This window comes from Cyphomyrmex costatus, unplaced genomic scaffold, assembly GCF_001594065.2.
Source record: "Cyphomyrmex costatus isolate MS0001 unplaced genomic scaffold, Ccosl1.0 scaffold520, whole genome shotgun sequence".
NCBI classification, from domain to species: domain Eukaryota; kingdom Metazoa; phylum Arthropoda; class Insecta; order Hymenoptera; family Formicidae; genus Cyphomyrmex; species Cyphomyrmex costatus.
In genome coordinates this window covers 113,240-138,531 of record NW_017279439.1, presented here as the reverse complement: position 1 = coordinate 138,531, position 25,292 = coordinate 113,240, and the positions used below count along the sequence as shown (strand labels likewise).

The 25,292-nt window shown below is 33.6% G+C and overlaps 8 protein-coding genes across 9 annotated transcripts; 4 read left to right on the top strand and 4 right to left on the bottom strand.

The window, feature by feature from the left end:
• Nucleotides 1–1,209: 1,209 nt before the first annotated feature.
• On the bottom strand, nucleotides 1,210–1,957 carry LOC108778833 (cyclic pyranopterin monophosphate synthase accessory protein-like). The gene has a single exon (XM_018546126.1). It carries the CDS (start codon nucleotides 1,955–1,957, stop codon nucleotides 1,304–1,306), a length of 654 nt encoding a protein of 217 aa, XP_018401628.1. The 3' UTR covers nucleotides 1,210–1,303.
• Nucleotides 1,553–8,783, top strand: LOC108778827 (protein NRDE2 homolog). The gene is made up of 11 exons (XM_018546119.1): nucleotides 1,553–1,572; nucleotides 4,496–4,756; nucleotides 4,914–5,560; nucleotides 5,669–6,032; nucleotides 6,116–6,262; nucleotides 6,593–6,861; nucleotides 6,947–7,275; nucleotides 7,350–7,890; nucleotides 7,987–8,136; nucleotides 8,241–8,416; nucleotides 8,511–8,783. Exons 2-11 carry the CDS (start codon nucleotides 4,705–4,707, stop codon nucleotides 8,761–8,763), a joined length of 2,928 nt encoding a protein of 975 aa, XP_018401621.1. The 5' UTR covers nucleotides 1,553–1,572; nucleotides 4,496–4,704; the 3' UTR covers nucleotides 8,764–8,783.
• Nucleotides 2,004–4,489, bottom strand: Mocs1 (Molybdenum cofactor synthesis 1). The gene is made up of 8 exons (XM_018546128.1): nucleotides 4,283–4,489; nucleotides 3,756–4,051; nucleotides 3,519–3,633; nucleotides 3,265–3,432; nucleotides 2,946–3,172; nucleotides 2,639–2,863; nucleotides 2,323–2,557; nucleotides 2,004–2,086 (listed from the first exon to the last, which is right to left on the bottom strand). Exons 2-8 carry the CDS (start codon nucleotides 3,843–3,845, stop codon nucleotides 2,031–2,033), a joined length of 1,116 nt encoding a protein of 371 aa, XP_018401630.1. The 5' UTR covers nucleotides 3,846–4,051; nucleotides 4,283–4,489; the 3' UTR covers nucleotides 2,004–2,030.
• A 970-nt stretch (nucleotides 8,784–9,753) lies between the features above and the next one.
• LOC108778860 (uncharacterized) lies at nucleotides 9,754–12,077 on the top strand. Its single transcript, XM_018546166.1, has 3 exons — nucleotides 9,754–9,827; nucleotides 9,898–10,026; nucleotides 10,551–12,077. Exons 1-3 carry the CDS (start codon nucleotides 9,764–9,766, stop codon nucleotides 10,775–10,777), a joined length of 420 nt encoding a protein of 139 aa, XP_018401668.1. The 5' UTR covers nucleotides 9,754–9,763; the 3' UTR covers nucleotides 10,778–12,077.
• A 78-nt stretch (nucleotides 12,078–12,155) lies between these two features.
• LOC108778859 (DNA fragmentation factor subunit alpha) lies at nucleotides 12,156–18,597 on the bottom strand. 2 transcript variants are annotated; one of them, XM_018546164.1, is made up of 4 exons: nucleotides 18,523–18,597; nucleotides 13,919–14,106; nucleotides 12,987–13,296; nucleotides 12,156–12,595 (listed from the first exon to the last, which is right to left on the bottom strand). In XM_018546164.1, the coding sequence occupies exons 2-4, from the start codon at nucleotides 14,097–14,099 to the stop codon at nucleotides 12,475–12,477; spliced, it is 612 nt and encodes a 203-aa protein (XP_018401666.1). In that variant the 5' UTR covers nucleotides 14,100–14,106; nucleotides 18,523–18,597; the 3' UTR covers nucleotides 12,156–12,474. The 2 variants fall into 2 exon arrangements, with proteins under 2 accessions (XP_018401666.1, XP_018401665.1); XM_018546163.1 differs by lacking the exon at nucleotides 18,523–18,597 and adding an exon at nucleotides 18,019–18,086.
• Nucleotides 15,686–17,964, top strand: LOC108778858 (D-beta-hydroxybutyrate dehydrogenase, mitochondrial). The gene is made up of 6 exons (XM_018546162.1): nucleotides 15,686–16,074; nucleotides 16,559–16,642; nucleotides 16,721–16,895; nucleotides 16,979–17,100; nucleotides 17,169–17,273; nucleotides 17,401–17,964. Exons 1-6 carry the CDS (start codon nucleotides 15,862–15,864, stop codon nucleotides 17,797–17,799), a joined length of 1,098 nt encoding a protein of 365 aa, XP_018401664.1. The 5' UTR covers nucleotides 15,686–15,861; the 3' UTR covers nucleotides 17,800–17,964.
• Nucleotides 18,598–19,441: 844 nt separating the features above from the next.
• LOC108778826 (extensin) lies at nucleotides 19,442–22,465 on the top strand. Its single transcript, XM_018546118.1, has 9 exons — nucleotides 19,442–19,505; nucleotides 19,596–19,642; nucleotides 19,712–19,792; nucleotides 19,920–20,126; nucleotides 20,203–20,287; nucleotides 20,372–20,494; nucleotides 20,568–20,740; nucleotides 20,979–21,167; nucleotides 21,254–22,465. Exons 1-9 carry the CDS (start codon nucleotides 19,442–19,444, stop codon nucleotides 22,463–22,465), a joined length of 2,181 nt encoding a protein of 726 aa, XP_018401620.1.
• MCTS1 (malignant T-cell-amplified sequence 1 homolog) lies at nucleotides 22,457–24,354 on the bottom strand. The gene is made up of 7 exons (XM_018546170.1): nucleotides 24,096–24,354; nucleotides 23,853–24,011; nucleotides 23,469–23,621; nucleotides 23,304–23,404; nucleotides 23,092–23,225; nucleotides 22,928–22,995; nucleotides 22,457–22,833 (listed from the first exon to the last, which is right to left on the bottom strand). Exons 2-7 carry the CDS (start codon nucleotides 23,861–23,863, stop codon nucleotides 22,752–22,754), a joined length of 549 nt encoding a protein of 182 aa, XP_018401672.1. The 5' UTR covers nucleotides 23,864–24,011; nucleotides 24,096–24,354; the 3' UTR covers nucleotides 22,457–22,751.
• Between the last annotated feature and the right edge of the window lie 938 nt (nucleotides 24,355–25,292).

The following is a 25,292-nucleotide window of genomic DNA, read 5'->3' as shown; positions in this document are numbered from 1 at the left end:
TATCTTTTCTATCCATTCGCAAAGCGTTCACGGCATAAAGCGATTTACGGCGTATTCGCTATTTTTCTAAGGCAATCTCCTCTTGCGCATAAATAAGAAAATAAAGGGACGGACGTATACACACAAGAAAGCTCCTTTCTCTTGTATATTAAACAATATATTTCGATATACAATCTTTCAACAACGTAACAATATTCTTAAAAAAATACAATACGAATCATTTGTGATTTGTAATATAAAATAACTCTTAGCAGGAACCGCTTAAATATTACCAACCCTTTGTATTTCCTTCAACGAGCGCTTTTATCCCCCTGCGTTCATCCCCGCGGTAATATTAAATACTTATTAAAAGCCGCAACTCGGGAGATAGTTCTACAGGTGCAACAATACAAGCACCATCGTGTTATTCCCCGTTATTATACTCTGTTGCTAATTTCTCTTCTGAGGCTTTCGCGACGATAAATTATTTACATGTCTCTAACATTTCATACATAATTGTAGGAATATTTACGTGATGTTACCCTTTTAATTTAAACAAATATACATTTGTTTAAATTTACAAAACGCATCTTCTATTTATAATATAAATACATATATTTGTTTAATATACCTGATCTGATTCATGACTTTTGCTATAATTACAATCGTTCTATTTAAAACTTTTTTATTTATATTTAAATCTAATAATTAAAAATCCCTTTATTGTAAAAAGAAAAACATTATTGACTATGGGATATCAATTAATAAAACGCTAAAATTATGCTTTTCATTATTATGCGTAACAAGATTGCGTTCAGTTTAGATATTCACGCACTTATAATCATCATTTTATCTTTATCGTTCATTAAATGTAAAATAAAGGTAGAAACGTTGAAACGTGCATCCAAACCGAACGTAGTTCAAATAATGTTTTATATCTTTACACACACTAATTACACATATACAATTACAAAAATATTCAAAAGTTAACAATAATTAAAAAATGACAATATATAAGATTTAGTAATGCTTTCATTGACATTATATACATATATATATGTAAAATATAATTATCCCTCTTTGCAATATAAAATATATATAAAATTTTGTGCGTATAATAAATATTATACGCACAAGTATAAACATATTAAAATATTTCTTTAAATATACTCGTATTTAAGGTTTTTTGGAAGATTACAAGTTAAAAGATACATATAAAATTGTATTCCGTTCTATATTATTTAATTATTCACAGCAGAATGAAAATCTTTATTTTGTCAATAATTCGTTAATTTCGTGTTATCGACTAGACAAAGGTATCAGCCTACGTTTTATCTATTGTAAAATTACCTTTTGTACCACCTGTTTTCGACACCAATTCTATACCATATATTTGCATTGTGCCAGGACTGGCTGCGTATTTACACATATCATAGATTGTCAGAGCAGCTATACTCACAGCGGTTAAAGCTTCCATTTCGACCCCGGTCTTGCCAGTACATCTAACCTCCGATGTGATTTCGACTCTGTGCGATTCTTCGTTCAGTTTTAAGCGTATGTTTACATAAGACAAGGAGAGCGGATGACACAGAGGTATGAGATCAGAGGTACGTTTTGCTGCCATAATACCGGCTAATTGAGCTACCGATAACACATCGCCCTTCTTTACATTGTTTTCCGCGATCAAATTACTGATTACAGAACCTATTCTTATGTATCCCCTTGCTATTGCTATGCGTTTGCTATCGTTTTTTGAACCGACATCCACCATACTCGCTTTACCGGTCTCGTCTATATGTGATAATGACGAATACATTCTAATATTTGCATCACTTTTAAGGTACTTAGGTATATATGGAAAATATTTGTACTGTATCGATATGGTATTACTCATTATGCAAGGTAGTTTCTTCTTATGACTTGCTGCAACGTAAATATGTTGTAAAATTAATTCTAAAAGGCTTAATATAATTAACATAGCAATTTACGATAATGTCTGTGCACGTTTCGACAAATCCGAACATATTTTAATAGTTATTTATAACGATCAATTAACCTCCAATCAGTATCATTGGCCTATTTTCCATTTGAGTAAGATTGAACATGCCTGAAACAGCAGAGATATAAACTCGGTTTGTCGATACTGCTACAGTTTATTTAAAATAAATAGACAGATAATAGGGAAAAAATTTGAAAGAGACAAGAAAGCAAAAAGAGAACAAGATCTTTAAATAATTAAAAATATAATATTTTTACTAAGATTTTTTTAATAAAAGGATTGAAGTTTCATTATTAAATACCGCGCGTTCTTTCCGCTTTGATCGATACATATATATAGCATACCTGCGTGTTGCTTCTTTTTTCGTGATACTGCTACTCTTATTAAATCCTTAAGCGCGTTTTCCGAAATTCCATTTCGCAAAGCGTCTCGAAGTGAGACTTCGCCTTTTCCTTCAAACAAACACACTTTCAAATTGCCATCCGCCGTTATTCTTAAGCGATTACACGAATCACAGAAGTGTTGACTCATGGATGTAATGAATCCAACCTGCCCTACAAATCCTGGCACATGATAGGCCTGCCGAGAGAACATTATGTATAATACAATTTCAATTAACTCAATTATCAAGTAAAGTACTAGCAATTAGAAAAAACAAACCTTGGACGTGTCATTAGGCTGATTTGGAAGAGCTTGGAAATCGGGATATTTTTCTCGGATTATTGTTTTCATCTCTTTAAAAGAAACCATCTTATTTTCTTTCCACTCGTTTCCTTGAAAAGGCATATATTCTATGAAACGTACATCGACTGGCCGGTCTCTTGTAAAATTGATGAAATCAATTATTTCATCGTCGTTGCGACCTCGCATCATCACGCAGTTAATCTAACCATTTAAACACAATGATTACATGAGACACCGTTGTAACAATTTGTTTAAAATTTATATAGCTTTTGAATTAAATTACTTTCACGGGGTTATAGCCAAGTTGAACAGCAAGATCTATGGAAGCCATCACTCTTGCCCAACCTTTTCTGCGAGTAAACAATTCAAAGCGTTCTTCTTTCAGAGTATCTAGCGATATATTGAGTGCATCCAATCCTGCTTTCTGAAGAGCTGGCAACTGGCGCGTCAGAACTAATCCATTGGTTGTAATCGCAACCTGTTCTAGATCTCTCAATTGCTTTAGTTGTCCTAAAACGTAAATTATATATAAATTTTAAAAATTGAATTAGACTCAATATTAAATTAATTAAACACGTTTACACTGAAAAAGTAAAATTTACCGACAATGTCAATGATATCTTTACGAATTGTGGGTTCACCGCCGGTTAAACGTATTTTACGCACTCCTTCTTTGACAAAAAGATCAGCTATTTGTATTATCTCATCTGTTCTCAGAATTCCTTCCTTTTTAGTTAATTTCACGCCCTCCGCAGGCATACAATATGTACCTGTCGTGTTAAAAAACATGATATTCTGTGTTAAACGACATTCGACAAATTCAAGAGAATTTTTAAACAATTTTAAAAAGACTCACAGCGAAGGTTGCAACGTTCAGTGAGGGAGATTCTAAGATACGTATGCTTGCGCCCGAATGTATCTGTGAGTATTCCATGCTTATCTTCCCGTAATTTCGTTCTGAGCTGCTGTAACTGCAATAAATGAGATATTTGTTAAATCAATCATAATATTCGTTCAATCATGACGAAAATTTTTAACAGAAACGTCAAATCTTAAAAATAGACTGTGTTCTAACGGATGCGGTGACGCTTACCCGAGATGGCATCTCCTCGACTGCAACAGCTTCCGTTGATGCTCTCGCGACACCACAAAGCTGCTTGACAAGATTGCATCTTCGAAACATTTGTACGATCAACAGACTCCAAAGACAATGAGAAATGAAAAGAAAAATAGAAACGTTATGTCATCCACTGATCGACGAAGGAGATATAGTGTTGCTTTCACTGTCTGTTGCTTTCAGCGTCTCTCCTTGAAATTAATACGCCTGTCCACTAATCAATGTTGTTTTCTTGATTATACTTCCTTTCCTTATTACATTATATATTTTGCCTTGAAGGAAAAAAAATATTTATGTAATCGGTATTTATGATTTCGTGACAGTGGTCGTATCCTATCTAGCACACTATCATTCAAAGCGCATTGTCATTCAGCTTTATCTGAGAAAACGATGTGTCACTTAACATAAACATAGTTAAATTGTGCGCCCCAAACAATTCAGAATACTTAATCGTTCTTTATTCCTTTCTTTTCCTGCGCTCTCATCGGCCACTTGTCAATCACCTGTCACATACGTGGAACCGCAGATTATCCTGTATCATCTCACATGATTCACATGTGTGATTTCTATATTGCGTGTATAGATTGACTTCATCTCTACTTGCTCTCTATCTCTTTCTAATTCTTGGAACTAAAAAAAGGTAAATAGTTAATTGTCCGAGTAAAATTAAATGTCAATAGTTGCGATTGCGAAACAGCTGTTCAAACTGTTTGCAGCGACGCCGCCTGGTTGAAGCAAGAAACAGCTGAATCAAACTAAGTACGGTTAGTAATAGAAGATCGTAATTACCTACTGAAAGAAGAACCACGCTCTTACCGACTATTCGAAAATCGTAAGTTGAGAAAGAGGTTAGAAAGAAAAGGTTGAAAGAAAAACCTCATATTTTTGGGCCGCAAAGAAAACGAAAAGAAGTAAAAGAAAAGAAATGTCTCTTTTTCCTGCTTATTCAAACGAATGTACAAGTAGCGGTAATATAGGTAATTATTTCAATTTTTGATCAATGTTTACATTGCGAAAACAATTAAATTGGTACTAAATTATTTTTGTTTTTTATTTTTCACTTCGAAATTAGTGTACTTTTTGATATTTATTGTACGTTTAATTTCAAACAATGATAGCACGCTTTAATTTCAGATAATGTTTCCACCGAATGGTTGTCGAATTCAAGTTTTCAAACGCAAATTCCGATTAAAATAAAACCTGACCTGTATTCTTCATCAGACGAGTCCTTACATGAATCTTTACTTGGTGCAGAAAAGCAAGTACCAATTTCTGAACCAGTTTCTCAAGATACAAAAGTTCACACAAAACAGAAAATCAACAAAAGTAAAAAAACAGATAGAAAACGACGTACACATGAGGGTAAACGATATAAATTAGATTATGAATTGGATGTCAAGAATGTTTACTTTGAAGACAGACATAGAGATAAAGGGAATAATAATATAAATACATATTGCTCCAGGGCAAGGCCATATTATGACATTAGCGAAAAATTTCTCGGTTATGTTAAGGACAAACAATCAAAAAAAGACGCATTTCATAGATATTATGTTAAAAATATTGACTCTGTAGAAATAATAAAGAAAAAAGATACAGTTATTAAGAAGACAAATGAGAAAGAGGCTTCAATGAAGCAAGATGATGAAGCAGACGAAAGTGTATCTTCTTGGTGTAAGAACTTGGAAGAAGAGCAAAAATGTAAAACTCGAGAATTTAATGAACAACTAACAGAAAACCCACATGATGTTGAACTTTGGCTGCAATATATAGATTTTCAGGTACTTAACGAAATATTCCTTGTACATTTAGACTACAAATAGCATTGCCATATTTTAATGTATGTGATACAAAGTTAAACTAACAATATTTCAATATAAATTTCACAGGATACTATGGCTCATTATCAAAGACACCAATTAGCTAAAGATTTGCATCGATCTATAGTATTGAAAAAGTTATCTATTGTTGAAAAAGCCCTTGAGAAAAATACAGATTCTAACAAATTGTTAAAATTAAAACTACATTTTATGACAGAATTGACACCATCTGATGAACTATCGAATCAATTAGAGATATTAGTCAATAAAGATTCAGGGAATGTCATGCTGTGGCAACACTTTATCATGGTCACACAAGGTTCAGTAGCAATGTGTACTGTACCCCGAGTATTGGATTTATATTCAAAATGCGTCTGTGTTTTGAGACAGCGCTCAAGAACAAATCCTTCCATTTATGATGCACAGTTACTGCGTAAGTATACGTTTGACAAACACTTTAATCTTATATATTTCTTTCACATATCTTATTAATTCGATACATTATATTTTATCTAGATATGCTGTATCGATCCTTGATTTTCCTCAGACAAACAGGATTATGGGAACAAATGTGGGAAACAATACGTTTAAATCTAAATTTGAATCTAAACTTAAACAGAGATAGTTTATCCTTTAGAGGATCTATAGATGAAAAAAAATTAAGTAAGTATATAAATATTGTAAGTTACAACAAAAGACTTCTGTTAAGATTGTTCTATATTAAGATTATTCAAATTGCAGGAAATATTTCAAGTTATTTACTTATGCCAAATATTGTTGACATTATATAATAAGTTAATGATAATTATTGAGGAGGTAAATGTAAAAAATGCCTACATATATATATATTATATATATATAATAAGTATAAAATATATCATTAATTTTTCAAAAAAAAACTTAATGGGAGTCTTACAATATTAAAATATTTAAAATATATGCTATTAATATTACTGACACTAATAGTATTTAAATAATAATACTAATTTTCAGTTGAAATGGAAGAGATGATATTAATGTCACGATTACCATTAAATCAACTATGGCAAAGAACAGAGTCATTGAGAGAAAATTGCCATTGGATTAGCGTTAGTAAGGACGAATTAGAATTAGTTGGCGATTCTAGAAGATTTATTATACCAGAAGATGTAGCAGACTTTATACATCCAATTCTTTCCCGTAATTCAAACTTTCAAATGGCTATTTATTCTCTTTTATGTCTGAAAGTACCACTTCTACCTTGTCGAGATTACTATATCAAAGTAAGTAAAATTATTTTATTTATTAAATAAGATTATAAACAAGTATATAAATATAAATTTAAAAAAATACTTTATATTTTTCTAGGAATTATTGTTGAAAAACTTTCATTGGGGAGTAGAATCTGTAGAAATATTGCTTCCATTTATGTATCCTATGGTAGGCGAAATGGCTGGTCATGATCAAAGGAAGGAATTATTGAAGGATGTTCTCGAAGGACGTTTAACGTCAGGTCCTCAATATCTCAAGTTTCATCCGGCACAGGAACCATATTTAGATTTTGTACGCAAAATATTTCATACGATCGCGGAGAATCTGCCTTTATTAGAACGAACAAGTATATATGTCTGGTGGCTGCGATTGGAAAGATTACTAGTTTTTCTTGGTAAAGATGAACCTTTAAAACACGACAATAAGTAAGATTCATATTTACCTAAATTTTAATAGTTTTAATTCCGCATGAAAGATTAATCAATTTTTTTCGTTGCAGAGGAAAAAAATTGAGGGCAACGTTAAAAGAATTTTTAAAAAAGGATGAAAACAGAAATAACTTATATTTCTATAAAGAATATGCTTTAATAGAACTAGAAATGGGCAGATTCAGTAACTGTATGAACATTCTTGAAACCGCTATTCAATCTCAAGGGACATGTCCATCTGCAATTACCAATATGTGTGAAAAAGCAGCTCTTTTTAGTGTATATAGAACGTTCATCGAGACCTTGCTTGATATTAGAACGTACAACGAATCGCACAGATCATGGATACTAAAAGTTTTTGGTCAAATGATACCTAACAAAAACGAAAATCAAGAATCATTGATAGAAGCATATTTACATTCGTATGTACAAAATTTTCTGCAAGTTCCTCCTAATGAAAAAGAAAAGAATACTTTATTCCTATCAAACTTGGAATGTGATGCTATCGTATGCTATGCATACTTTCTATACATTAAAGACAGTGATATCCAAACTGTTATCAATATGTTGAGAAACTGTATTGATCATTCCAAGGATTATCCTTACTTACAGGTACTAATTTAATATTCTTTTAAATAAACAATTAAAAGTTATTAATAAAAAAATTTAAATTAAACAATTATGTACAAAAAATTTTTTAACTTGCAGGAAATGTTGTTTGAAAGTCAAATTGCAATTCTGCAATTACATTATGAGCGGACTAAGAGTATGCAGGCTATGTTAAAAGAAACTCTAAGCAGAATTTTAAATACACATCCAAATAACTTTTATGCTTTATCTGTATTCGCTAGCATAGAGGTAAAAAGCATTATGTTACATTAATACTATGTAATGAAATCGTAATAACTGTTGTAAAATATTTCTAAATCGATAACAGAATTACAAAATAATTATTTTTTCAGAGTGAATTACCAACTTGGAGATTCAATAGTAGAAGCACCGAGATTGAATTGTGGCGAGCCATGGCGATGTGTCTGGCTGCTCGTAGACGTATTGGTATTTTAATGAAACTTAATCATCATGATGCAGTAAATGCTGCACTGAATAAGCTATTATCATTTCATCTAACACTCTCCAGGTATATAATTATAATATAATTAAATTCTTGTAAAATAAATTTAAATACACAAATGTCATAGTATATGCTATAAAATATATAAAATTATTTTCAGAATACCATCGATACGATGTTGTCCATTGCTGTGGAGACTGTATATGCTCCTTCTGCGCGAGCATAATTTATGTGAGAAAAAAGGAGAAGAGATTTATCATGAAAGCATCACACAATGTCCATGGGCAAAAAGTATTTATATAGATGCAGCTGAAGTAGCATCTCAACTACTCACACAGATTCAAGATCTGATTCGCGAAAAAGAATTAAGAATGCACGTCACACCTGAGGAATTAGATATTCTTCGTGGATAATGTAATTTTTTATGTATTGATAAGAGAAGATATAAAACTATGTATGTTTTTGTAAATGTAAAGTTGATTCTCTATTGTGATAAATTATATAGGAATAGATATGTCCATAAATGTAAATTTATATATAACATACTATACAAATTAAAAATACTTAAAAATAAAAAGTAAATAAGCTTTTTTTGCAATATATAAAATAAAATATAAAGCAATTTAATATTCAGTCTCATATTTAAAATCAGTTTAATTTATACACACGCACATCAAATATATGTTATACATTCACATATTTTATATTTTTTTTTTTTTGATAATTCTATTTACTAAATACAAATGTCGCATTAAAAATGTACGTGATAAATGATAATGCTTTCAATAAAAGATATTCATATCTAAAAGTCTTTGGTTAGCTAGTCAGTGATATGTGGTACAAAAATTGTAACAGTATAATATTTCGGAACTAATTATAAACAAACTTGAAAAATAAAAGATCGTATTGTCTTAAATCAAGTGTATTATTTTCTTATTGAGATCAGAGCGAAACCTATTGAAACAATCAAAAATAACAATCTACAAATCATGTATGTTTTTAATAATAGAACTAACCTCAAATTGATAATATATTGGTAACTAATTTATTATATATATGTGCATTAAATGTCGTTACATAGATTTTAATAACAATAAATAGAAATAAAATCTTTCAAACTTCATTAAATAAACAATAAATGTGTGAATCGAAAGATAATTATTTCTTATGATACTATTCAATTTTTTAATTACATTTGTGTACTAATATATATTTTTTTCTTTGCAGTGTTATGAAAATTTTATTATAAATACCACATTTTCTTTTAAAAAATGGATTTAAAAGCTGTAGTTGTTTCTGGAGAAGCTCCAGAGTCTGACGATGATTTATATTATATATTTTATATTAAATGTAATTAATTTAAAAAGTATTATCTAGAAATTTTATCACATGCAGGGTCTAGGATTCCCTACAATGCGAACACCATCTACATACTGTGGTACCATTATCTCAGGCGAAGCTCCAGAATCTGATGATGGTAAGTTTTATTGATATTAACTCTTCTTAAATTTATAAGGATCTAATTAACATCCAATTTTTATTCATAGATTTAACGAGTTTAAGTAGCGTTAGTGGAGCGGTAGATGCCATGGCATGTCCTCCTTACATGGATCTTAAAATACCAAAATCTAAAAAAAGTTCTATCAAGTATAATAGTCTGCTTCACAAAAAATTATGTAAGTGATTATATATTTTTAAATATTTATAATCATATTACCTAATTTATTTCATATTTATTTTTTTATTCATTAAAGTATTATTAAGTAAAGCTATATATTCATAAAGTATTGTAAATTATATATTGCATCATATGTTGAATAAAATAGCTACAAAATACGAATTTCATTTTTGTTATAACATTCGTTTATTAATATTACAGCAGTACAATGTGCGTAACTATAGCTAAACAGTATTATGAGATTGTTCATGTATGGAATTGTTGATAACTTATTTTCCAGTGTGTGTGATTTGTATCTCTAAATTAATTTCGATTTACTGCACAGATACATTCGCATAATTACAATGTTTATCTATAAGTTATACTGTACAAAGAATTTTCTTATAAGTTTTTATAAAACAGTATTTATGAAAGACATTAAATTATATTGTATCTTAAAACACAAAATCGATATATGTATATATATTTATACGTATCGCTTATTAATTTTGAACATCATTTAAATTGACATATGTTAAACAGACGAATGCAATGAAACCTTGGATAAAGACATTCTGCAAATGACCGAGGGCGCGATCACAACCAGCGTACAAGAATTGTCAGCTGTTAATCGACAATTGCTGAGAAGTGAATTGGTGTTACAAGAGGCTGTGTGTCAATTGCGCAATGCATCCGGTCGGGTGAAGGATGCCTCCGACACTCTACATCAACTCATAGACGACAACTTCTTGCATTCCGTTAAAATTTAACTTTTGCTAAACTTATTAAGTGCGTTTCTATTCTTAAGATATACATGTAGCAATGAATAACAGGTATGTACTTAGTATATAATGCCATATTCATGTCCTTCATGGTACCGCACATTAGATGCCGGTGTTAAAAAAAAAAATACGCTTTCCTCTTTGAGATCTGGAACATTGTTGAGCATTAATCAATCTTTCCTTTATAACTGGCAGTACTATTTAATGTGTCCTTTTTATACTTTCCAACGCGTTATCTCATTTCGAGAATAGTATCAATCACATCAATTCATTATAAACTAATACCTTAAGATCGATCTGTGGAACAAAACGTATTGCGCCTGATATTTAACAATACATTTGATCATACAGCGAAATAGCAAGTAGTTTGATACTGGCTATTATCTCGCCTATCATTTCGTAAATTTCAATCGGAGTGGTGACACGAATTCTAATACAAATATGTATAATGCGATATAGTGCGCAAGAGACTGGTGATAATTATATTACGATATATGTATATGTAATATGTGTATATTAAAGAACGTCACGATATTGATATAGGAGCATTTCTGCGGAGAGTAGACATACACTTTGCGTTTTGTGTTACAGTTTTAAAAAAATTGATAGTAAATGTATATAATATACTTTGATTTCGTGACTTCCAAAGAATACATAAATGTAAATATGGCATTGCTTATTTGGATTATTGATTATGTAATCACAAAATTATAGAGTAATATTTAGTACCTAGTGTGTATGCATAGTCTTGTCAGAAACACTTATGTTCTTTCTTTGCTGCAGATTACCACGTGTTCTTTTTCTTTTTTTTTTTTTATCAAATAGCACAATTTTGCTTGGTATCAAAGGACTGATATCGACTTTTGTCGCTATTATGTCGTTAATGTTAGTGTACAATGAATTGGTGATATCAATGGTGGTGGTTTTCGTTTTCCCTATAAATTCAGTCTTTAAATATTTCATCGATCTTCGTTGAACCAAATCTCGGTATGACGTATCTAAGTACAAAAATTCCATAAACAAAACCCGTTTCGCTAAGACTTGATATGGCAATATCGCGACGGGAATATCCACTCTGGAATGTGTTACTTTCGCGCGGGTTGATTTTCTTTCTTATGTATTATTCAAATTAGCAGGTTAAATTGCGCGTGTATATCTGCCAGTACAGCAAGATAATCTCTCTTGTATGTTGTATTAAAGCAATTCCATACGCTTACTAAGGATAAGTAAAGTATTGCCAAAGCATAGTTGTGCCACTGAATCTCGTATGTATATAGATTAAAAAAATTCTACAAAAAACTTAAAACTACCATTTCCTCTAAGATGCGAAACCTATTACTATTATTATTATTTATTATTATTATTATTGATGTTACGGTACTAAATTGGGCGAACGTAAACTACTTGTGTTTCGTATCTCTGTACAATGTCTTTGTTTCTGCGTTTCTTCGTGTTCTTCGCATACGCGAGAGATAACATAAGATCTTCCTCACTGATACAGCTGCGTTCAGCTTGAGCGACTAACGCTCGTGTATTCTCAGTTACTTTATCAGTTTGTGTAAATAACGATGGGCTCAATTCCAGAATAGGATCAGAGTTTGTTGTAGTTGGCGACCTTTATAGAATATGCGACGTCGCACTCTATACATATTTGCTAATGTGAGGGCGCCCACCCCCCACATGGCCTACGCTCGCTCCATCTCACCACCGCTCGCGTACATCTGGAGAAGAGCCATGGACTCCTGCGCTTGTCGCTTTTCAGCCAAGAATCTACCTGAAGCTTCCTTCAGCTGCTCAAGGAAGTGTCTGTAACAAGATTGAAACAGAGAAATTAATGACGCTGCCCTAAGACAATCATTTGATCAAGTATCATAAGGTATCAATAGCAATGTCTTGATGGTAAAAAGTATGTTATATTAAATAACTGAGATAACTTCAAACTCTAATTAATTCGATCAGCTATTAATTTATGAAGTTTCAATTTATCAAGTACCCGTAGTACTTTGTTAAGATGAGTAAAATTATCATTAATTTTCAATTTTAATGATTAATGATTTTGTATTTATTGTCCGTTATTTGTTGTTGACACATTTGAAGAAAGATTAGACTAAAGACGAATCGCATAGTTAGAAAACTGATCGAATTAACTATATTAATCGAAGTGCGATCGAAGTCAGTCTAATTGTCCATTGCTTACCTGTCAGGCACTATGTCGGCTAAACTGTCAGGATCCATGTCACTGAGTAATTCCAAGTCGTTTCCTCCTAGGAGCGAGATATGCGACGGGTCGCCGTGCAGCGACGAGACCAGCGGCTCAATGGGTGTTCGCCGTCGTCGAATCTTGTCGATTCTTGAACCACCTTCCGCATTGTCTACATCGTCCACGATGTGGAAACGAGACGGTGTATTACTGCCCGCAGCGATCCATTTTTGATCACCGTGCAATATCATCAAGCTTGTATTCTTTTCTAACGTGGCAAAATACTCCTCATCGTCTACCTCTGTCCCTGTAACATTTATCAGCATGTAAAATTACCATCCCTATAAAAACAATATAATAAGGCTTTCATTTTATTCCGTTTTTTGAAGATATGTGTGAATGTGAAACGTTCATCCGTTTATATTCACTTTCAGAAAAACGTTTACACATATAATTAGCATATCCGTTTATTAAAAACGTTTTTCCGAATATATTGTTTTAATGTTATTTTATATAGATATTTTTTCTGTTTTTACTATACTGAAACGTTTTTACATTCAAAAAAATTTTCGATTTTTTTCAACCCATCACACTAAGAAGATTCCTTAATAAAGGGATAAACGTTTATTTAAAAAAAAACGTGAAAATATTCGGAAAGATATTTTTCATAGATGAATGTTAAATATGTTTCGTTTAAACGTGTAATAGCGAGCTCTTAAAACACGTATATTCGGAAAAACGTTTCTAATAAACGGATATATACTAATTATACGTGTTTCATTTAAACGTACAATAGCAAGCCCTACAATACAGTGATTGATCCTTATAACACGTGTTTCGCAACAAACCATTGTATACTTCCAATATTGAAGCGAGCTATTAGAATTAACAATTGCTATATATGTTTTGTCATATGAACGTTTCCTTACCATCCTGTTCAAGCACGATCGTCAGATCCGCATCCACGGGGATTGCCAATCGACTGCGTGCGATGTTAGTCAACTCTTTCAACGACGAGGCGGTGATGCCCTTTCTTCGCTCCCTAGTGTGATCAACTATCTTGTAAGGATTGCATCCTATTCCCTGCATGACTCCGGTTGTTTCTGACATCTTTCTTCTACACAATCGGTGAACGAGAACAGATTTCAATTCTGCTAATTGCTGACGATTAATTCAGTTCAGTTTCAGTTCAATATCACGTTACTGGGAATTTCTGGGAATCCCCGATGATAAGTGCAACCGTTTAAGTCAGAAAGGAATTATTCTTTAAGAGAGAACTGATTCCTGCTAAGGCCTGATTCTCGTTGCACATTAGTTGGTCCGTGTCTCGACGATGTGTCGGGAAAATTCGAGTGACCCGTTTGCCCGACGATGACAAAGGAATACGCCCTTACGTGTGAGAAATGTAACGAACACAATTACAATGAACACAGTGCGTACAAGCACTGTTTCGAATTTCTTTTAGCGTCAAAGAATAGCTCTCTTTGACGATTATATGCACCAGGTTGCAGTCGCGTATCGCTGTCAGACGATATTCTCCGAATAAAAAATTGTATCGCTCGAAAGAAGCAAACAGGTATGAAAGGGCAGTGCTGAAGATTGCGTTGGATTGACCTGGAGGATCAACGAAGACTTGAGCGAGACCTCTCCTTTTTTTTCTCCTTCAACAATTTACGCGGATAAAAAATTAATAGAAGGTGGAGACAGCGGCGATTGTGCGACGCGACGAAGACAGAAAGAATGAGAGTGAAGTGTATGTGATGCCTTGAGTGACTGAACTGACCGTGTGTCAACCCAACACTGGGTCAACGGTGCAACTACCCCTTCTATTTATACCCCCTGTAGACTCTCTAGCAGGTATATACGCGCAAAACGAGAGACACCCCGACACAGCATCTACCCCACCCACTTCTGCCTATCCATCCAACCCTCTGCCGTAGCACCCCTACGCGGAAATCAATAACCTACCCCACTCCAGTCACAGCCGCGCTCATTTTTTATTAGCGCCGACGAGAAATTTACAAAAATACTCCGGCACGACCGTCACCAGAGAGGACCGATGCAAAATACACGGATTGATGAGATAATTCACGACACGTGTCAATCGATCCACTTCTTTGAAAACTGAAGGAGATTGAAAATAAAAACCAATAAAAATGATTCTGCGAATCCGCGAGATTCAGATATATTGTTCTGATAATGTATGAAATTGGAACGGATATTTGCAATTTTATTCGAAGAATGAATATAGATAAAAATATAGAACTTACTATTTTGCGCTATTTTGAAACGTTTTAATATAAAAACTATACATGTGCCACGAAAGAACAGATAATAGAATACAATAGAGAATTTTAAGCACTTTTTATTATTTTAATAATAAATAACGGTATATAGTATACAGAATATTTAAACACAAAATTCATTACTATAATAAAATTAATTTTTTAATAAATTAAATTTTATATATATTGCATGTATATTTTAAACAATCATTAATCTAAGCTAATTAAATTTTATACAAATTTTTTATTAAAATTTTTTATTGTAACGTATACATATATATAATATATATACTTTTATTATTTATTATAATGTTACGAAGAAATGTGTGTGCAGAAATGTGTATGCAGAATGTAATATTAATTACTAAGACTACAAATTCGATTCTCAAGTATTTCAATCCGCAAGGAATTTTGAATTTAAGACACAGCACTGTAGTTATATTTAGATCAATGAGACTAGATGCTGTTTTAAGTTTAAAGTTAGCTCAGGCATAGCCCAGTTAGGGTTCCTCGGTGAGCTACATCAATTTATTCGAATGGAGTCAATCACGTTTGATTAAGATTTTGATAGAAAATTTGAATCAAGAATGCCGTCGAATGGAAGCAAAGAGGCCGACGACAGTCAGACATGGGAATTAGCAGAGAGGTGTCTATTACCCATTGCATTTTCACATGCAATTGCAGTCATCCTGGCAACTATATTAAACACCTTTGGGATCTCACAGACATCTAGCTTCGTACTCTTTTTGTTGCTATTGGTCATATCCGTAGGGTCTACATTGTTCTATCATAATCTAAAGGTAAGGTACTTGCATTGTATAACGCAAATCATTAATACTTTATTCATTTTTTTCCTAATAATTTTATATAAAAACTTTACTACAACTATATATAAAAAAACTCTGTAAACTATTCTGACCTTCAAAATTAAATTATTGCACGCCTATAATGAAAATCATATGTCCTCAACCTTTTATAATGTCATATTTGTTATTTGAAAGTTCAAAGGCCCTCTATATCGGAATTTTCATAGAATTTTATACAGGCCTGATCGAGACCTTTGACCTTTTTTTACAAACGTTGCATAATGCACCTGTTCTCATTACATACCATACTTCCGGCTTCATACGTTCTTTTTTTTTTGTACAAAGAACTTTGAGATCGTCATCGCCCGATCAATAGCTTTCAATAGATTATCAAAAGCATTATAAAGCTTCATTACATCAGATCATGATTCAATAAGTTATAAACACTATTTTCCTAACAGTCTACTTGATGCAACAGGTTACTGCAGCAGGAAAGGCAGTACTAATCACAGGTTGCGATTCACGGGTCGGATATGCTTTAGTTAAACAGCTAGATGATTTGGTAATTATATGTGAAATATATATTCTAGTATAATCAATTGAATAATTTAAAGACGTCTATGATTTCTCTTTTTTTAAGGGCTTCACGGTATTTGCTGGATTCAGTAATAAAGCCGAGAATGAAGATATCATGCAGAAGTTGAAAGACCACGCGTCTGGAAGATTGCACGTGCTACAATTAGATATTACCAGCGAACGCGATATACACTCGACTTTCCTTTACGTCAATGAAAACTTGCCTGACGGAGCTCCTGGTATATCGTCCTATCTCTTAAAGCTTCCTGAGATTATCGGTGTAACGGATTACTCCTACGTCATCGTTGCTACGTTATTTCAGGATTATGGGCACTCGTGCATGCTGCTGCTTGGGTGACTCTCGGAGAATGCGAGTGGGTGCCCCCATCTGTTCTCAAGCGAAGCATAGATATCAACTTCGTTGGCCTTGCACGTTTAACTCAGGTACTGTAAAACATTACAAAAAATGTCAGAATGTTCGCGCAATATTCTCTTTTCTTTCTTTGTAACAGGTATTTCTTCCTCTGGTTAGGAGGTCAAAGGGCCGAATCGTTCTTGTTAGTAGCCTTTTGGCACGGATACCGAGTCCTGTCCGAGGCATTTATTGTGCCCTTAAGGTAAATCCTCTTTGTTGCACGCGTAGTCAAGCGTGGCTTGTCTATTTGTATATATAATCATAAAACTGGAAGGACATTAATAAAGCTTGAGTAGATCAATAAAAGATTATAAATATATCTTATATAGGCTGCTGTAGAAGCTTGGGGATCGTGCCTAAGATTGGAGATGCGGAGATGGGGTGTCGACGTTGTGATCGTCGAAACTGGAGAATACGTCTCTGGTAATGCATGGCTGAAAGATAACACCGCGCTGCTCGAGCAAGCTAAAGACATGTGGACTCAATTGGATCCTCAAACTCGCAAGGAATACGGTCAGGAGCTATTTCAGGCAGAAATGCTGGCTCTAGAAAAGTACACCCAAGGACCAGAGGCTGATTTAACAGCAGTTACGAGAACCCTGATAGACGCTGTAGTAAAGACTTTCCCTATGCGGCGGTACACACCTGTGACACGCAGTGAAAGAATGCAGGCATTGTGCAATCATTACCTGCCAAAACCAATCTATGACATATTGTATACAAATTGAATATATCTATTGTATACATACTGACGATGAGAATATGATTAGGAAGATACAGTCTTCAGATAGATGATGATATAAGAATAAATCTGTTAGATGAAGCAGAGAAGCAAGAATTTTTTTTAGCAGATCACGTAATCATTTGAAGCACTGCCTATTCAAAGCACACAGCCGCAGATATTGTACAAATTTAATAAAGTTACTTTATGAAATTATAAAACTTACACTCTTCATGAAGCTCCGATTTCCAAGGTCCCCAAATAAAAACAAAGGATACTTTTTTTTAAGTTCTAATCTATTGGATTTTAACTTGATTGAGCATAAATATATAATACGTAGTGTTTTGTGTCCCTCAATATTTTTAAAATTAGTATGTCAGGGATATTTTAAAAATAAATAATTTAATGATTTTAAATAAATATTTTAAAAGTATAAGGTTAAATTATAGCGTTATATAGCAAAATTAGGTAACCAAAAAGCTACAATTGTAGTGCGCTAATTTGAATAATACAATAACTTTCGATCTTTATATAGACATTAAGAATTTCTGTATTATTCTCATATTTACATATTTAAATGACATTATGTATTTCTAACATATCGATTTCTTTTCAAGGTTAATAAATAACATTCGATAGACTGAACATTAAAAGACTTCTAATAAAAGATTAGAATATGAAAGATCTTTGTAGAAAATACAAAGAACCTGCATTAACAATTATTACATACCTATGACTGCCTATAATCTAAATGCAATTAGTTTTGCAGAAACAGAGAGAAACCTGAAAAAGGCTATCCCGCCATTTTCGCGTAAACATTCGGATATCGCCGTACACTAGCGGTATCAACATCAATTTTGTAAGTGATGTGAACTACGTATCACATTTTCAACACTGTTGATAAAATTGTAATATCGATAAATTTATATATAGACAAAAAAGTTGTGGACATTACCGACGGGATCATTGATATTGGTTACGTAGTTCAACGTCCACATTTTTTAGACATAGAGGCGCTTCAAAATAAGAGGTCTGTTCGCGTCTTGCACCTTTTGCACTCAGCATCTTCGCTTTCTCTTTTTTTTAACAGATAAATTTATATTTATCTCATTTTAGGTTGAAAAATTTATGGGAATTCAAGCAAAACGCGACATACCTAAAGACAGAGCTAGTTAAAATCCCGGGCGCCGGGCATGGCATGGCCACTCCAATAGGGGGCGACTCTAGCAAGCTCCACGAATGCTCCACGAATGCAAGCAAATTTGCAAAGTGCAAGAAATTGAAGGAAAACGAAACGTATATAAAAAAAACGCTTCTTCTTTTTCTTCCACGAGTTCCCGCGAAATCTCTCGAGAGTGTGACGGGATATTCGCGCGTCTCATTGTGAATTATCGATTCGGAGCTGTCTGGGAATCTCTCGAAAGTTTACTCTCAACCCAAACTCTACACGGGTGTGTGCATCGTCAATGGTAGCAACGCATGTCAATCGGTCGGACTTACCGGAACTTTAATCGCGAATATCATTTCTAAACATTTCCGAAGTCGGCGTGTGTTAGCCACGACAACGTCGACGTCAGAAATACTTCACAGAGACCTTTGCTCTGTTCTCCTGGTGAAGTTTTTTCCCTGTTCAAGTGTCATAATACAAAATGGCACTGCCAGCGAATTACAAGCAAGTCGCGATGGCTACCTCGAACATCGTAGCCTCCAACCGTAAGTAAAATAATGTTTATTCTCTTCCAGGCTTGAAATTGACAGTTAGCTTTGAAGTATGTATTTAAATTATATATTTGTTGTTTGCAGAACGCATGAGAGCATCTGGTGGAAGTTCGAGCAGTTCAACAAATAGTGTAAGTAGACAAACTTACGATGAAATATACTTGTATGAGTCTTGAGTTTAATCGAGGAAATCTGTTTAGAAAGATTCACAGAGCCCATTTGTACAAACCCCACATAGTCATCCAGGATTCACGCCTCAGAAAGTTGGAAAGAACACTAATGTATGTATCTCATTTTGTACAAAACTTAAAAATACAATTGTAATATAGATTACATAAAATATTATATCAATATATTAATTATTAAAGAGATTGATTATTTGTAAAATTTTATAATTTTTATAATTAGGCTGATTCTCGTATGCCAAAACCACCCAAGCCACCAGAGAAACCTCTTATGCCCTATATGAGATACAGCAGAAAGGTATGGGATCAGGTTAAAGCTCAGAATCCTGAGTTAAAGTTATGGGAGATTGGTAAGATTATTGGGCAAATGTGGAGAGATTTGCCAGAAGAGGATAAGACAGAATTTATTGAGGAGTACGAAGCTGAGAAGGTAGACAAAATGCATTCTACTATATTTTTATATACTTCTAAGAGTTATTGACTCATTCACACATTATTTAACATAGGTGGAATACGAAAAAAGTTTGAAAACTTACCACAACTCACCAGCATATCTAGCTTATATTGCAGCTAAAAATCGTGGCAAGTCTGGTAGGTATAACAAATGCAATTTTAAGACTCGTAGTAGAATCTATGATAGTTCAATAACTTCATAATATTTTGTATTTAAAATAGCATTGTGTGCTGCACAACAAAATAATGATGATCGAGAGAGTCATGAACGTTCATCAGGCAGTAGCAAAAGTCAAGCGGCTCAAGATAGAAGGATTGATATTTTACCAGCTGAAGATGAAGATGGTACATAAGTAATAGTGATTATAAATGTTTAATATATATTTTTATTACAATAGTACTTATTTTGAATTAATAGATCAAGACGATGGATATTCAGTGAAACATGTGGCATATTCGCGTTATACAAGAAATCATCGACTCATTAATGAGATTTTTAGTGACACAGTTGTCCCTGATGTTCGCTCTGTAGTCACTACTCAAAGAATGCAAGTTTTGCGTCGCCAAGTACAATCCCTAACTATGCATCAGGTAATTAATGTAATATATTTTATAATAATATCTAATTGAATATATTGAAATATATTTTGAATATTTCCAGAAAAAACTTGAAGCCGAATTGCAACAAATTGAAGAGAAATTTGAAGCCAAGAAACGTAAATTCATAGAAACTAGTGAAATATTTCAAGAAGAATTGAAAAAAGTATAAAATTTTTTTAAAGAGATTAATAATATTGCAGGAAACACAATAATAATAATTCTCTTTCAGCATTGCAAACCAGCGGTAGATGAGGAAACTTTTAACAAAATGGTAGAACGGCAGTATGATGTTCTAAGACGAGAAAGACTAAAAGGAACAGAAGAGAATCGTTCGGATGGACCAGCGTCTAGCGAATCTACTCCAAATTCCACTCCGACTCCAACTCCTGCATCACTTAATGATGAGAGCCAACCTGATGTAATAACATTAAATAACGCATAAATAGTTTACATAAATATTAACACGTTGTACAAAGAAATATTAATACCGTCTTATTTGTACAGGTCTCTGATAATGATTCGCTCGAGAAGAAATCTGGCAACGCCGAGAAACCCAATATTGAAATGAATAAGAAAATGTCACCTCCATATACCGATAATAAGATCGAACCACCATCAGCAGTGCAAGCAAATGCTAATCAACAACACCCTACTAACTCTGGGATGTATTGCAATAACATAATTAATCCGATCCAACAACATCCGCATCAGCAACAGACGCAAACCCCACCGATGCAACATCCGCCACCGCCACCGCCGCCTCAACACCAACCGATACCTCCTCAACAGCATCAACCTCCTCAGCAACATCAACCTCTTCCACCATTACAGCAGCATCAACCACCCCCACAGCCACCTCAGCAGCATCAGCCGCCACTACCCCAGCAGCATCAAGTACTTCCACAACCGCCACCATCACAGCCACCGCAATCTCAACAACCGCAACAACAGCAGCAGCAGCAACCACCACAACCCCAACTGCAGCCGCAACAACCACCGCTACCGCCGGTGATGCCGCCGCAACAACCGACTACAACAGCCGCAGCAGCGGCTGCAGTCGCGGCAGTAGTTGCGAGTGCAAATGCAACTGCAAATTCGGCTCCGCCAAACATGCCACCGGTGTCCACGCCTACGGTGCCCATTCAGCACAATCCCCACCAGCAAGAGATGTTGCCAAATCATTCGATGCCACCACATCAGAGTGCGCAAGGTACTCAGAGCACGCAAATTTTGCCGCCGCAGGGACCACATGCTCCACAAATGATGCCGCCTAATCAGGCTTACGGTCAGCAGTATCAGTCCGGGCCAGGCCCTCAACAACCGCAGAATGTTCCATTAGCTCCAAGACCGCCGCATCCCACTTACAGCTATTCTCAGCAACAACCGTATCACCAACCTTATCCGCAATACACTCATCCGTATTATCATCAGCCGTATTCGCAGTATCCCCATCCGATAAGTCGGCCACATGGTCATGGTCCACATAGTCCGCACAGTCCACATTACCATCCGCAGTCGCCTCATACAGTCGCTCCTGAAAGTAATAACGTTGGTGCCAACGTCGCAGGTGGCACAACGGCCGCCGTAGCTCCCGCACCTGGGCCAGATACCAACAATCCTCCGTATTCTGCACCCACAGGACACTGCGAGAGCGAACGTACCGGTCCGCCGGAGAATCAAGAGGGCCAGGTAGACGCTAAATCGGGATCTGTTTAAATATTTTTTATTTTACAAATGCTATTCTAGATTTGGAGATTTTCGTTTACACGATACATATATCTCTGTATCCTTGCGCCAGCAGAAATACTCGTAATTTTTTAATTTATATGATAAAAATATAATAATAAACTTGGTTTTATTATGACCTGTAACTGTGGACACAAAAATTGTCCAGAAATTGTTCCATATGAAATTATTACATGGCGAAGTAAAAATGGATAAAAGAACATTTGTATGTAAAATGATTCTTTGATTATATCCTGAATTCACAGTACATTCAGTCTCACTTCACTGGTTTCATTTGCCAAAGTCCATCATTCAAATAATGACAGTTTTCGATGCCTACTCCCTTATTCACCTTGGCACTATAAATTACAAATTAAATATATAGGAAAAGAGAGATCAAAAGCATAATAAATGCAAATTGAAAGCATATTGAAAAAAATATTTTCAACTTACATATCTTCTGTTGACAATGTTGTAATACCAACAGCTAATGCATGTTGCTTGCCCTCAGCCATGACAGCCTATGTTTTAAGTTAAGGATTTGTATCTTGTCGTCTCGAAAAAATAAAGTAACTATATTATAATTTTGGAGATTTGTATTATGTTGAAAAGGATACGACAACTGTTTTTTTATCCACAGTCATCATCTTTGCACCTTTTGACGTTAAACCAGGACACATTATGTTTGCGCCGCTAAGAACAAACCTAATGGCACCTTTATCTACTTGTTGCATTGGAAGGAAAAATGGATCTGAAAAAAATGTATGTATATCACAATAAAAAATTAAAACATTTTGTTCTCATTTGATCAACTAATGAGAAGGCTCACACTTGTGTAGTAATCTTAAAGTAGGCATCCATGGACCTTCACGTTGGCGAAAAAATAACAGGTCTCCTGCTGTATTCACTATGATCTCTATATGATCGTGGCTAATAAAAGAAAAAAAAAGTTAAATTACAAATAAATTTCATACATATATGTATCACAACTTACCATTTTACAATACGAAAAGCATCTTTCTTTGGTATTATAACATCTATATGACTCTCTAGATGAGGATACAACTCCAAGAGCTTTGCACGGATTCCTTTCTGTACAGACGACTTCAATTGCTGAACGCCAGAAACACTGTCCTTTTCATCGAATCTAAGAGGGGATGAATTTAATCAACATACAGCACAATTAATTAGCGAATATTTCAGTAATGTCCGAGTAATAATAAAAACTTGAATATTTCTGTTTATTAAATTGACTAAAACTGGTATTCTTGAAAAAACAAAATGCTGAGCACTTTCTATCATAAAATATATCCTACTGTTAAAAATGTCCTAATGTTAAAAATATTCTCCTTTTATGCTTATAATAAACAGCACATACTTCTTAAACATTTTCTTGATTTTCCGTAACACACCACTGTCTTAAGACCTTCTGAACAATACATTCAATTAGCCGGTCATTCACGACGAGATATTATTTCGTCCTAGACACGTTTTCTCAGTAATGTCTTGACTTTGTTAGACGTATGTATATCTTTTCCTAAAAATAAAAAATGCTTTTCATTTATACAAATTATTAACACATTTTCAGTTTTAAGCCTTTTCAAAAAATATTTTATTTTACCAGATTTGACAAAGAATTATACACAGCTTTCAGCGTTCCAAATTTCTTTCCCTTTCTAGACGTGTATGAAAAATTCGGCGAAATCAAGGTTAAGTCGGTCGTCGAACAGTCACACTCGCAACAGCTCACACATATCAACCAACACACGCGATTTTAAGACCCATTCAGGCATTCAGACGGATTGACGTGTTGCATATGTGCTACCTAATCCAGAGGCACATCGAACGCAAATGATTGGTCGATTTTATGAAAGCTTCAATCGATATATCGAAATCAACTTCTTTGAAAGAGCTTATTGAAATATGGAATTGTTTTTGAACTGTAATCAATTAAAGAAAGCTTTTCTGTAATCCTGGATTTTACGTACGTAATAATTTTGTCAATTTCTGAAATGTAAAAGGTAACTTCGATCAAATCCAATTAACTAAACATTTAATTAATTTTCAATTACACAACCGGAGCTTTAGACTTGATGAGCGCAAACTTTGTTCAGTCAATATTTGTTAACAGTAGGTGATGCAGGTCTCTAACTTGTATGCAATAATCTTTAAAAATAATGCTGTTGATTACTGTAAGGTAGATCTTTATTTTTATTTGTTACGTGTGTCCCGAACATAATATAAAAGATAAACAAATTTTCTTAAGTTATTTGGATCACGAAGATGTAGAGATTCTCAGTAAGTTTCTCAATGATAGTGGTGATGGAAATTTCATCAAAAAGCCGAAATATATATATACATATATATATATATATATATTGTAATAAAAAGTGCTTTTATATTAAAATCATACTTTCTTCTTTCAAAATCGGTAATTGTTTTTGTTTTTTGGTTTTTTAAGAGTTTTTTTATAAAGAGATGTTTTTTTTAGTAAAACGTTGTTTTACTCAAAATAATACTTCAACTTCATCCATTAAAATAATAATAATACTTTATGCAAACAATGGTTATGAAATAATTTATTCTCGATGTCTTTTTCTTAAAAACTTCTTTTTTAAAATTTCTATTTTTCCGTTTTTTTTTTTGTAAAGATATTTTCTGAACAGAGTATTGTTTTACGCATTTTGATAAAAAATGTTTTTTCACATTTTAGTCATAACTTTTAACATTAATATTAAAATCTTTTTTTTATTTATAAACATATATAAATTTCTTACAGTTTTCGACATTTAAATTAAAAAAAATAAATAAATAAAAC